This window comes from Nerophis lumbriciformis, linkage group LG10 (assembly GCF_033978685.3).
Source record: "Nerophis lumbriciformis linkage group LG10, RoL_Nlum_v2.1, whole genome shotgun sequence".
NCBI classification, from domain to species: Eukaryota; Metazoa; Chordata; class Actinopteri; order Syngnathiformes; family Syngnathidae; genus Nerophis; species Nerophis lumbriciformis.
In genome coordinates, this window is record NC_084557.2 from 53,481,616 (window position 1) to 53,496,018 (window position 14,403).

The 14,403-nt window shown below is 35.4% G+C and overlaps 1 protein-coding gene across 2 annotated transcripts in view; it reads right to left on the minus strand.

Annotated features, from left to right (window-relative positions):
* Positions 1-868: 868 nt before the first annotated feature.
* The window catches only part of wnt7bb (wingless-type MMTV integration site family, member 7Bb), a 139,306-nt gene continuing 125,771 nt past the window's right edge, over positions 869-14,403 (minus strand). For both annotated transcript variants that reach the window (XM_072914000.1, XM_061969431.2), the window contains exon 4: positions 869-1,488. In XM_072914000.1, coding sequence (XP_072770101.1) covers positions 1,009-1,488 — 480 coding nt within the window. In that variant the 3' untranslated portion in view covers positions 869-1,008. The remainder of the gene's footprint in view (positions 1,489-14,403) is intronic.

A 14,403-nucleotide genomic window follows, 5' to 3' on the forward strand; every position in this document is an offset into this window, starting at 1 on the left:
TGGGACACTTAGGACTACAACTTGACAAAAGTATTGGGACACTTGGGACTACAACTGGACAAAAGTATTGGGACACTTAGGACTACCACTGGACAAAAGTATTGGGACACCTACACTGGCCAAAAGTATAGGGACACTTAGGACTACAACTTGACAAAAGTATTGGGACACTTAGGATTACCACTGGACACAAGTATTGGGACACTTACACTGGACAAAAGTATTGGGACACTTGGGACTAAAACTGGACAAAAGTATTGGGACACTTAGGACTAGCACCTGCCAAATACGCGGGCCCGACCAACGCTGCTTGCAGCTTTAATTTTATTTGATTTTGTGCGTGGCATATATTTGCCGTGCGCAGAGGACGCTTGAGCGGTGCGCAATTGCACAGGCGCGCACCTTAGAGGGAACGTTGCTCCTGAGTTAATGTCGCTGATCAATTTGGATGCGTAGAATAGGGCTAATTTGTAACTCTGACAAAATTAAAAAATTAAAAAATCCACATGTGAGAAGGCTTTTCCTGCCATGACAAAAAGACCAGTGTGTTGGAATCCCGGGTGTGAACGCAGCCTTGAGGCCAGGCAGGCTTCAGTCAGAGTTCCTAAAGTACTTTCCTTACACTTAGTACAAAAAAAAAAAAAGACATCTCTACCCGTTAGTGCTTTGTTTTTTGTTTTTAAAGATACTATTACATAAATAAACATTTCATTTTTCAGTGTTCACAACAGACAAGTTCCAGTGTGACTGGAAGACTAACATTAACTCCACCGTGTTCCAGTTGGCAGCAACAAGAGTTTTTTTGGTCCACCTTGCAGAGAATGTTTGAGTCCTGCGACGTTTTTTGTTTTTTTATTGTCTCGTGACGCCACCGCGTACATCCTCGCGTCCTGTTGGGGGTGGGTGCGGGGTGGTATCTCCGACTGGTGTTTGTTTCCGATTGTGGTGTGCAAAACGGTGCAGTGAAGAGCTGAGGTGGCCCCTCCTCCTCCTCCTCCTCCTGGTGTCCTACTTGCAGGTGAAGACCTCGGTCCGCTCGCTGCAGGTGTTGCACTTGACGAAGCAGCACCACTGGAACTTGCAGTTGCACTGCCACACTTTGGTATACTGGTGCGTGTTGTAGCCCCGCCCGCAGCACATCAGGTCGCAGCCGTCCGTGTGCGGCGAGGTGCGGTTGCAGAGGCGGCCCCGCGTGCCCACGCTGCCCGTGGCCGCGTCCTCCTCGCAGTAGTTGGGCGACCTCTCGATGAAAACGAGGTCCGTGTCCATGGGCTTGCGGTAGCCCTGAGTCTGCTTCACCTTCAGGTGTGTGGGCTGGCGCAGGCGGCTGGCCCGCACCACCTCCACGTGCACCGCCTCCTTGTACTTGTCCTTGAGGACGTAGCCGATCTCCCGGAACTTGGGGAGCGTGGTCCAGCACGTCTTGGTGGTGCAGGAGCCCGACACGCCGTGGCACTTGCACTCCAGCTTCATCCTTTCTTCCAGGACCTGCGGGGGGGGGGGGGGGGGGTCACACACATGACATTTAGACTTCCCCCTGCTTTGCAAACCAAACTTTTTACAAATGTGTCCAGAGAACTTATGAGCATGACACAAATATTTGTTTGCTACACTTTGGAGCGAAGTGGAACTACCACTTCACGAAGGACAAAACCAAACAGCAAAAACACAATGAAGGCTTCACTACACATATTAAATTTAAGTTTGGAGCTTTCATGGACCCACCACTTCATGGCGCACAGCTTTGGAGGCAAACAACAAAAGTAGGCTTTGCTACACGTCTTAAAATAAACCTGTATACATGTTATTTATTTCATTTCAACTTGACCTAACCAGGAACAAACTCCCATTGAGATGAAGTGTCTATTAGTCAAATTAAATGTCTAAATGAATTGTCAATTAGTCAAATTACATGTCTAAATGTCTAAATGTCTAAATTTAATGTCTATTAGTCAAATGACATGTCTAAATGTCTAAATTTAATGTCTATTAGTCAAATTACATGTCTAAATCTCTAAATTAAATGTATATTAGTGTCTATTAGTCAAATTAAATGTCTAAATGTCTAAATGTCTAAATTAAATGTCTATTAATCAAATTACATGTCTAAATGTCTAAATTAAATGTATATAAGTGTCTATTAGTGTCAAATTACATGTCTAAATGTCTAAATTAAATGTATATTAGTGTCTATTAGTGTCAAATGACATGTCTAAATGTCTAAATTAAATGTCTATTAGTGTCTAAATGTCTAAATTAAATGTCTATTAGTCAAATTACATGTGTAAATGTCAAAATTAAATGTATATTAGTGTCTATTAGTGTCAAATTACATGTCTAAATGTCTAAATTAAATATCTATTAGTCGAATTACAAGTCTATATGTCTAAATTAAATGTATATTAGTGTCTATTAGTGTCAAATTACAAGTCTAAATGTCTAAATTAAATGTATATTAGTCAAAATACATCTCTAAATGTCAAAATTAAATGTATATTAGTGTCTATTAGTGTCAAATTACATGTCTAAATGTCTAAATTAAATATCTATTAGTCGAATTACAAGTCTAAATGTCTAAATTAAATGTCTATTAGTCAAAATACATCTCTAAATGTCAAAATTAAATGTATATTAGTGTCTATTAGTGTCAAATGACATGTCTAAATGTCTAAATCAAATGTCTACTAGTGTCTATTAGTTAAATGACATGTCTAAATGTCTAAATTAAATGTCTATTAGTCAAATGACATGTCTAAATGTCTAAATTAAATGTCTATTAGTGTCTATTAGTCAAATGACATGTCTAAATGTCTAAATTAAATGTCTATTAGTCAAATTACATGTCTAAATGTCTAAATTAAATGTATATTAGTGTCTATTAGTGTTAAATTACATGTCTAAATGTCTAAATCAAATGTCTACTAGTGTCTATTAGTCAAATGACATGTCTAAATGTCTAAATTAATTGTATATTAGTGTCTATTAGTGTCAAATGACATGTCTAAATGTCTAAATTAAATGTCTTAGTCAAATTACGTGTCTAAATGTCTAAATGAAATGTATATTAGTGTCTATTAGTCAAATGACATGTCTAAATGTCTAAATTAAATGTATATTAGTGTCAAATCACATGTCTAAATGTCTAAATTAAATGTCTATTAGTTAAATGACATGTCTAAATGTCTAAATTAAATGTCTATTAGTCAAAGGAGTGCTGGCCAAGAGACATCAGTAAAAGACAAAGCTGCATCGTAAACAACAACAAACACATCAATACATTAAAAACAAGACAACTGTCATGATCCGTGGTCGGATCATGTTTTGTTAAGTTATGTTTGGTTAGTTTTGGACTCCTTTTGTTATTACTTGTGCACCTGTGAGTTTGTTTCGTCACCATGGTTACTTGATTTTCACCTGCCTTGCACGCGCACCTGTTTCTCATGAGAGACGCTATTTAAGCCCACCTTTGTTCATCACTCGTTCTGCTTTCTTTGTTTTTGCATCGCGCGACTGCCACGTAAGTTGGTTCTTGTTTCCTAGACTCAGCTAAGTTCCATAGTCTGTGCTAAGTGTTAGCCTTAGCTTCCAGTGCGTTCGGCACCTCTTCCTGTCGGTTTGTTTTCTGTTTTGTACCAGTTTTGTGTTATTTTTCTATTAAATCAAGTCGTCACCTGTAAGTCCTGTCCGGATTCGTCCTTTGCTTCCTGGGAGAACAAAACCCCGCATCACCATGCGCACCACTCGTGACATCAACAAAGTTACCTCTCCTGCTTTCAAATGATTCACAATAGGCTTAAAGAATGAGAAAGATAAAAAAAAATAATACTAATATAAAAATAATAATATATTACATATTCCAAAGACATTTTTGACTATTGTAAAATGAATGACTGCTGTTAACTACCTGGACTCATCGCACGCAGAATGCGCTGACAGAGCACTGTTCAAAATGTCCTTTTCTTCAATCTATGTTGACATTTTCACTCACTGCTGCAGCCTGACACTTTCTGCTCCAAGTTTGACAAACTCCTGTACTTTGCAGGAAAAAAGCTGTGCTTATATATAAAGTCTACTCATTTGACTGCGGACAATTTGCGATAAAAAACAGACAAAAAAAACAATGGTGTTCTCGGCTTTCGTCCGTTCAAATTTCTCACTTGAAACTCAACAGTGACCTTTAAATGACAAAATGTTGACTTCATCCTCAACTGTCGCCAAACTTATATTTGATAGTATTCTTTCATTCATTTGATAAAACAGCTGCTGCACTGGGTCATAAACAGTTCAAACAAAAAGAGGCTTGGAGCGGTGTCGGGTTTGCCCCCCTCTCTGCTTGAAGATTTCGGGTCCTGATAAGGCCCTTCCCGTGGCTGTCCACGATCTGAGAAAACGACACCTCTACGGCGCATTCTATCGCGCACAGTGGAGGTTTACAAGCTGTCCGCCTTTTGCTTGATAAGATCAAAAGACAGCTTTGTAATAAGCACCAGTGGATCGTAACCACAGGCCGCAGGGGAACCTGAACTCAAAGTGGTGTGATAACTTATATACAGTTATTCTGACAAGAACCCACTGGATTAGTCACGACCATGCATGATATGCTGCAAGTAAAACAGACTGCTTTTTTAATAAATACAATTACACCTAGCGATACTTGTTATTGTTTACAAACTCAGGAACAGTACAGTACCACACACACACACACACACACATTCTTGTATTTGTTACCTTCTTGAGGCCACCCTTTCTAGTGTATTTACAACATTAATAATATATACATACTATGCAAATATAAAAAAGCTTGTTGTGAAAAACGAGTTGGAATTTCACAAGAAATAGGTCACAATTTCACAAGTACAACTTTGAATTTTGGCAGTATTGTAATAAAAGTCGTCACTTTACTCAACGCAAGTCAAAATTTTTACAAGAAATATTAAACATTTGTGAAATATGATAATAAAAGTTGGACTTTTACTCATCGCGAGTCAAAATTTGACAAGAAAATGCCTAAAACGTTGGTAATTTTAATGAAAAGAGTCGTAAGTTTACTCGAAAAAAGTCACAATTGTATAAGAAAACTTAAAAATGTTGGCCACATTATAATAACAATCGGAATTTTACTTGGCAAAAGTCATAATTTTACTCCAAAAATGTCACAGTTTTACAAGAACAATATATATGTATATTAGTGTCTAATAGTGTCAAATTACATGTCTAAATGTCTAAATGAAATGTATATTAGTGTCTTTTAGTGTCAAATTACATGTCTAAATGTCTAAATTAAATGTCTGTTAGTGTCTATTAGTCAAATGACATGTCTAAATGTCTAAATTAAATGTCTTAGTCAAATTACATGTCTAAATGTCTAAATTAAATGTCTATTACCGTATTTTCCGCACTATTAGCCGCACCTAAAAACCACAAATTTACTCAAAAGCTGACAGTGCGGCTTATAACCCGGTGCGCTTTATATATGGATTAATATTAAGATTCATTTTCATAAAGTTTCGGTCTCGCAACTACGGTAAACAGCCGCCATCTTTTTTCCCCATAGAACAGGAAGCGCTTCTTCTTCTACTGTAAGCAACCACCCGCCCCCGTAGAAGAAGCGCGCGGATATTACGTTTCATTTCCTTTGTGTGTTTACATCTGTAAAGACCACAAAATGGCTCCTACTAAGCGACAGGTTTCCGGTTCATGAAAAGACGCAATCTCTCCATCCGCACACGGACTACTATTTCACAGCAACTGCCTAAAGACTTTCAAGAAAAGCTGGCTACTTTCCGTGCATATTGTAAAAACAAGATAGCTGAAAAAAAGATCCGGCCAGAGAACATTATCAACATGGACGAGGTTCCACTGACTTTTGATATTCCTGTGAACCGCACTGTGGATACAACGGGAGCACGTACGGTGAATATTCGCACCACAGGGAATGAGAAGTCATCCTTCACTGTGGTTCTAGCTTGCCATGCTAATGGCCAGAAACTTCCACCCATGGTGATATTCAAAAGGAAGACCTTGCCAAAAGAGACCTTTCCAGCCGGCGTCATCATAAAAGCTAACTCGAAGGGATGGATGAAGAAAAGATGAGCGAGTGGTTAAGGTAAGTTTAAGTTTACGCGAAGAGGCCGGGTGGCTTTTTTCACGCAGCTCCGTCCATGTTGATATACGACTCCATGCGCGCCCACATCACGCTGGTTTTTAATATATTATTAAAGTTTGACTGACCTATCTGACTGTTTTTTTGACATTCCTTTAGCGCAGTTAGATGCGGCTTACAACACGGGGCGGCTTATAGGTGGACAAAGTTTTGAAATATGCCGTTCATTGAAGGCGCGGCTTATAACCCAGGGCGCCTTATGGTGCGGAAAATACGGTAGTCAAATTTCATGTTTAAATGTCTAAAATAAAATGTCTATTAGTGTCTATTAGTCAAATGACATGTCTAAATTAATTGTATATTAGTCAAATGACATGTCTAAATGTCTAAATTAAATGTCTTAGTCAAATTACATGTCTAAATGTCAAAATTAAATGTCTATTAGTGTCTATTAGTGTCAAATTAAATGTCTAAATGTCTAAATTAAATGTCTATTAGTCAAATGACATGTCTAAATGTCTAAATTAAATGTATATTAGTGTCTATTAGTCAAATGACATGTCTAAATGTCTAAATTTAATGTCTATTAGTCAAATTACATGTCTAAATGTCACAATTAAATGTATATTAGTGTCTATTAGTGTCAAATGACATGTCTAAATGTCTAAATTAAATGTCTATTAGTCAAATTACATGTCTAAGTGTCAAAATTAAATGTCTATTAGTGTCTATTAGTCAAATTTCATGTTTAAATGTCTAAATTAAATGTCTATTAGTCAAATTACATGTCTAAATGTCTAAATTAAATGTCTATTAGTGTCTATTAGTCAAATGACATGTCTAAATGTCTAAATTAAATGTCTATTAGTCAAATTTCATGTTTAAATGTCTAAATTAAATGTCTATAAGTGTCTATTAGTAAAATGACATGTCTAAATGTCTAAATTAAATGTCTGTTAGTGTCTATTAGTCAAATTAAATGTCTAAATGTCTAAATTAAATGTCTATTAGTCAAATGGCATGTCTAAATGTCTAAATTAAATGTCTTAGTCAAATTACATGTCTAAATGTCTAAATTAAATGTCTATTAGTCAAATTACATGTATAAATGTCTAAATTAAATGTATATTAGTGTCTATTAGTCAAATTTCATGTTTAAATGTCTAAATTAAATGTCTATTAGTCAAATGACATGTCTAAATGTCTGAATTAAATGTCTATTAGTGTCTATTAGTGTCAAATGACATGTCTAAATGTCTAAATTAAATGTCTATTAGTCAAATTACATGTTTAAATGTCTAAATCAAATGTCTGTTAGTGTCTATTAGTCAAATTAAATGTCTAAATGTCTAAATTAAATGTCTATTAGTCAAATGGCATGTCTAAATGTCTAAATTAAATGTCTATTAGTCAAATGGCATGTCTAAATGTCTAAATTTAATGTCTTAGTCAAATTACATGTCTAAATGTCTAAATTAAATGTATATTAGTGTCTATTAGTCAAATTACAAGTCTAAATGTCTAAATTAAATGTATATTAGTGTCTATTAGTGTCAAATGACATGTCTAAATGTCTAAATTAAATGTCTATTAGTCAAATGACATGTCTAAATGTCTAAATTAAATGTCTATTAGTCAAATTACATGTCTAAATGTCTAAATTAAATGTCTATTAGTCAAATTAAATGTCTAAATGTCTAAATTAAATGGAACATTGTGGTTTTTATTTTTATTTTTTGTTTGTGATTGGTTTTTAATCTTCATTATTTACTTCAAGTTATGTCTTTATATATATATATTTATTTGACTTGTTCTATTCATTTTGGCCAATGGGGACAAATTTCAATTTCTTACACACACTTGTTATTTCATATGTTGACCAGAGGGGGAGCACTTCAATGTTTTATACACACCCTCATTTTCACAACAGTTTTTATTTTATTGCCATTTTTTGAGAACGGCTTCACAAACTAGGATCTTTTCTTGGTGCAACATACAACACATACAACACACATAACACACAATAGGTCATAAAATGAGCTGTTTTGATAGATATCACCACAAATGAGACATTGTCTATTACATGCAATGTTATTGATTGATGTCATCACTTCTTCACATCTCCTCATATGGAAGATACTTTTCCTTCTTCATGTCTCAAGAAGGGTAGAAATACAACAACACACACACACACACACACACACACACACACAGACACACACACACACACACACACACACACACACAGAGACACACAGGGTAGTTGTTCAATGATTGTGTGCAGACTTTGGTCGTCGGGTGCTGTCAGGATTCCCAAAAATGTAAAAGACACAAAAAAAGCCAGAAGGAATGTGAATCTCTGTGAGTCGTGACAACAACTAGATGGAAACATCTCCTTACTGTGGCTCCTGACAACAACTAGATGGAAACATCTACTTACTGTGGCTCCTGACAACAACTAGATGGAAACATCTACTTACTGTGGCTCCTGACAACAACTAGATGGAAACATCTACTTACTGTGGCTCCTGACAACAACTAGATGGAAACATCTACTTACTGTGGCTCCTGACAACAACTAGATGGAAACATCTCCTTACAGACTGGCCCTCAAAACACTCTCATCTGTTACACACACCACACACAATATCAATCAATCAGCTCATTTGTCCTGATTCTATAACCTCTGATTCTATAACCTCTGATTCTATAACCACTGATTCTAAGACTGCTGATTCTAAGACTGCTGATTCTATAACCCCTGATTCTAAGACTGCTGATTCTATAACTGCTGATTCTAAGACTGCTGATTCTATGACTGCTGATTCTATAACTGCTGATTCTAAGACTGCTGATTCTATGACTCCTGATTCTAAGACTGCTGATTCTAAGACTGCTGATTCTATAACCCCTGATTCTAAGACTGCTGATTCTATAACCCCTGATTATATGACTGCTGATTCTAAGACTGCTGATTCTAAGACTGTTAATTCTATAACCGCTGATTCTATAACCCCCGATTCTATAACCCCTGATTCTAAGACTGCTGATTCTAAGACTGCTGATTCTATAACCCCTGATTCTAAGACTGCTGATTCTATAACCCCTGATTCTAAGACTGCTGATTCTATAACCCCTGATTCTAAGACTGCTGATTCAAAGACTGCTGATTCTAAGACTGCTGATTCTATAACTGCTGATTCTAAGACTGCTGATTCTATGACTGCTGATTCTATAACTGCTGATTCTAAGACTGCTGATTCTATGACTCCTGATTCTAAGACTGCTGATTCTAAGACTGCTGATTCTATAACCCCTGATTCTAAGACTGCTGATTCTATAACCCCTGATTATATGACTGCTGATTCTAAGACTGCTGATTCTAAGACTGTTAATTCTATAACCGCTGATTCTATAACCCCCGATTCTATAACCCCTGATTCTAAGACTGCTGATTCTAAGACTGCTGATTCTATGACTACTGATTCTAAGACTGCTGATTCTATGACTGCTGATTCTAAGACTGCTGATTCTAAGACTAATGATTCTATAACCCCTGATTCTAAGACTGCTTATTCTATGACTGCTGATTCTATAACTGCTGATTCAAAGACTGTTGATTCTACAACTGCTGATTCTAAGACTGCTGATTCTATGACTGCTGATTCTAAGACTGCTGATTCTATAACCCCTGATTCTAAGACTGCTGATTCTAAGACTGCTGATTCTAGGACTGCTGATTCTAAGAGTGCTGATTGTAAGACTGCTGATTCTAAGACTGCTGATTCTATGACTGCTGATTCAAAGACTGTTGATTCTACAACTGCTGATTCTAAGACTGCTGATTCTATGACTGCTGATTCTAAGACTGCTGATTCTATAACCCCTGATTCTAAGACTGCTGATTCTAAGACTGTTAATTCTATAACCGCTGATTCTATAACCCCTGATTCTATAACCCCTGATTCTAAGACTGCTGATTCTAAGACTGCTGATTCTAAGACTGCTGATTCTATGACTGCTGATTCTAAGACTGCTGATTCTATGACTGCTGATTCTAAGACTGCTGATTCTAAGACTGCTGATTCTATAACCCCTGATTCTATGACTGCTGATTCTAAGACTGCTGATTCTATAACCCCTGATTCTATGACTGCTGATTCTAAGACTGCTGATTCTAAGACTAATGATTCTATAACCCCTGATTCTAAGACTGCTTATTCTATGACTGCTGATTCTATAACTGCTGATTCAAAGACTGTTGATTCTACAACTGCTGATTCTAAGACTGCTGATTCTATGACTGCTGATTCTAAGACTGCTGATTCTATAACCCCTGATTCTAAGACTGCTGATTCAAAGACTGCTGATTCTATGACTGCTGATTCTAAGAGTGCTGATTGTAAGACTGCTGATTCTATGACTGCTGATTCAAAGACTGTTGATTCTACAACTGCTGATTCTAAGACTGCTGATTCTATGACTGCTGATTCTAAGACTGCTGATTCTATAACCCCTGATTCTAAGACTGCTGATTCTAAGACTGTTAATTCTATAACCGCTGATTCTATAACCCCTGATTCTATAACCCCTGATTCTAAGACTGCTGATTCTAAGACTGCTGATTCTAAGACTGCTGATTCTATGACTGCTGATTCTAAGACTGCTGATTCTATGACTGCTGATTCTAAGACTGCTGATTCTAAGACTGCTGATTCTATAACCCCTGATTCTATGACTGCTGATTCTAAGACTGCTGATTCTAAGACTGCTGATTCTATAACCCCTGATTCTATGACTGCTGATTCTAAGACTGCTGATTCTAAGACTGCTGATTCTATAACCCCTGATTCTATGACTGCTGATTCTAAGACTGCTGATTCTAAGACTGCTGATTCTATAACCCCTGATTCTAAGACTGCTGATTCAAAGACTGCTGATTCTAAGACTGCTGATTCTATAACCCCTGATTCTAAGACTGCTGATTCTAAGACTGCTGATTCTATGACTGCTGATTCTAAGACTGCTGATTCTAAGACTGCTGATTATATGATTCCTGATTCTAAGACTGCTGATTCTAAGACTGCTGATTCTATGACTGCTGATTCAAAGACTGCTGATTCTAAGACTGCTGATTCTAAAACTGCTGATTCTAAGACTGTTAATTCTAAGACTGCTGATTCTAAGACTGCTGATTCTATGACTGCTGATTCTAAGACTGCTGATTCTATAACTGCTGATTCTAAGACTGCTGATTCTATAACCCCTGATTCTATGACGGCTGATTCTAAGACTGCTGATTCTAAGACTGCTGATTAGATGATTCCTGATTCTAAGACTGCTGATTCTAAGACTGCTGATTCTATAACCCCTGATTCTAAGACTGCTGATTCTAAGACTGCTGATTCTATGACTGCTGATTCTAAGACTGCTGATTCTAAGACTGCTGATTATATGATTCCTGATTCTAAGACTGCTGATTCTAAGACTGCTGATTCTATGACTGCTGATTCAAAGACTGCTGATTCTAAGACTGCTGATTCTAAGACTGCTGATTCTATAACCTCTAATTCTAAGACTGCTGATTCTATAACCCCTGATTCTAAGACTGCTGATTCTAAGACTGCTGATTCTAAGACCGCAAAGATCTTTTTGTCCATGCAATAACAAACATCCACCAGCAGGGGATTTGTTGCTGGTCAGTTTTTTCAGAGCTTTTTATTTAGCTTATAAAACCATTAGTGCAGTGGTTCTTTCACCAAGTACCACCTCAGAAAACACTTGGCTCTCCAAGTACCACCATAATAACAACATTAAAATACAGTACCGTAGTAGGCCTAAGTACTCATTTAAAAACAATGTAGAGATGTTTATTTAACAAGTATATTTATTAATATGTTTGGCCACTGTAACATTGCACACAGTTTGAACGGTAACACTGTGTTTAAATATTTATTTAGGTGGTTCTTTGGCGTACCACAAGACGGAGCCCGCGTACCAACAGTGGTAAATAAATCACAATTTCAGAATCACTGCGTTAGTGCTTTAACAGAACATGTTCAGTACAGGTTTGTACACTCCTTCTCATTCAATGTGTTGTCTTTATTATCATGACTATTTACATTGTAGATTGTCACATCAAAACTATGAATGAACACATGTGGAGTTATGTTCTTAACAAAAAAAGGTAAAATAACTGAAAACATGTTTTATATTCTAGTTTCTTCGAAATTGCTCTGATTACTGCTTTGGAGCTCAGGGAGAGAATGCCGAGAGTGTGCAAAGCAGTAATCAGAGCAAAGGGTGGCTATTTTGAAGAAACTAGAATATAAAACATGTTTTCAGTTATTTTGTTAAGTACATAACTCCACATGTGTTCCTTCATAGTTTTGATGTGACAATCTACAATGTAAATAGTCATGAAAATAAAGAAATCACATTGAATGAGGAGAAGGTGTCTTCAAACCTTTGGCCTGTACTGTAAGTACATTTTAATGTCTGTATTTTTCACATTTACAAATGACATTCCTCATCAACGCAAGGAATGATACCGTCACACACCTGTATCGTACACAAGTGTGTACACGCAGAGAGCGCGTGCACAAACACGAAAGCAGTTCCAGAGAAGCAAGCCTCCAATTTTAACTTTTTAAGGTCAAGGCAAGTGTTGCCTTAAAGGAGGGCTCATTTTTTAGGGCACCAAGACAAACATTATTTTCTTTCAAGGCAGGATCTATATATATATATATATATATATATATATATATATATATATATATATATATATATATATATATATATATATATATATATATATATATATATATGTCTTAATAAGGTTATCCAAAAAATAGTGCTCGATACCGTAGTAGAGCGCAATATATGTATGTGTGGGAAAAAAATCACAAGACTACTTCATCTCTACAGGCCTGTTTCATGAGGGGGTTCCCTCAATCATCAGGAGATTTTAATGGGAGCATTCACATACCATGGTTTATATAGGGCACAGAGTGGGTGGGTACAGGCTGGCGTAGGGGCGTGGTGATTGGCTCATGTGTTACCTAGGAGGTGTTTCCGTCTGTGGCGGCATGCTGATACAATTTCGCTGCGTTTGTTGAGGGATGACAGGTCTGGACGGTAAATAATAAACAGTTTCTCTTTCAAGCATAGGTTGCATCTTTTATTACCACTATTGTAAGGTGTGCTGGATGCAAGAATTTAAAATCTCCTGATGATTGAGGGAACCCCCTCATGAAACAGGCCTGTAGAGATTAAATAGTCTTGTGATTTTTTTCCCACACATACATATATATATATATATATATATATATATATATATATATATATATATATATATATATATATATATATATATATATATATATATATATACTGTGTATGTAATAATATATATATAAAAATATGTATATATATAAAAATATACAGTATAAATACTGTATACATAAAGTAAATATAAAAAACATATATATATATATTTATATACACAGTATTAAAAAAAAAAAAAAAAAAAAAAAAAAAATATATATATATATATATATATATATATATAAATATTTATATACACAGTATATAGATGAACACAATTTTTGTATATATATATATATATATATATATATACTGTGTATATATATATATGCACTCAGCACTCAGCATCAAGGGTTGGAATTGGGGGTTAAATCACCAAAATGATTCCCGGGCGCGGCCACCGCTGCTGCCCACTGCTCCCCTCACCTCCCAGGGGGTGATCAAGGGTGATGGGTCAAATGCAGAGGATAATCTCGCCACACCTAGTGTGTGTGTGACAATCATTGGTACTTTAACTTTAACTTTTTAACTTTATAATATATATATATATATATATATATATATATACTGTGTATATAATATATATATATATATATATAAAAGACGTATATATATATAAAAATATACAGTATATATACTGTATATATACAGTAAATATAAACAACATATATATATATATATATTTATATACATAGTATTAAAAAAAAAAAATATATATATATATATAATATATATAAAAAAAATATATAAAAACATATATGTATATATATATATAAATATATATATATAAATATTTATATACACAGTATGTAGATGAACACCATTTTTGTATCTATATATATATATATATATATCTATACATATATATATTTTTATTTTTTATTTTATTTTATTTATATATATATATATATATATATATATATATATATATATATATATATATATATATATATATATATATATATAGATACAAA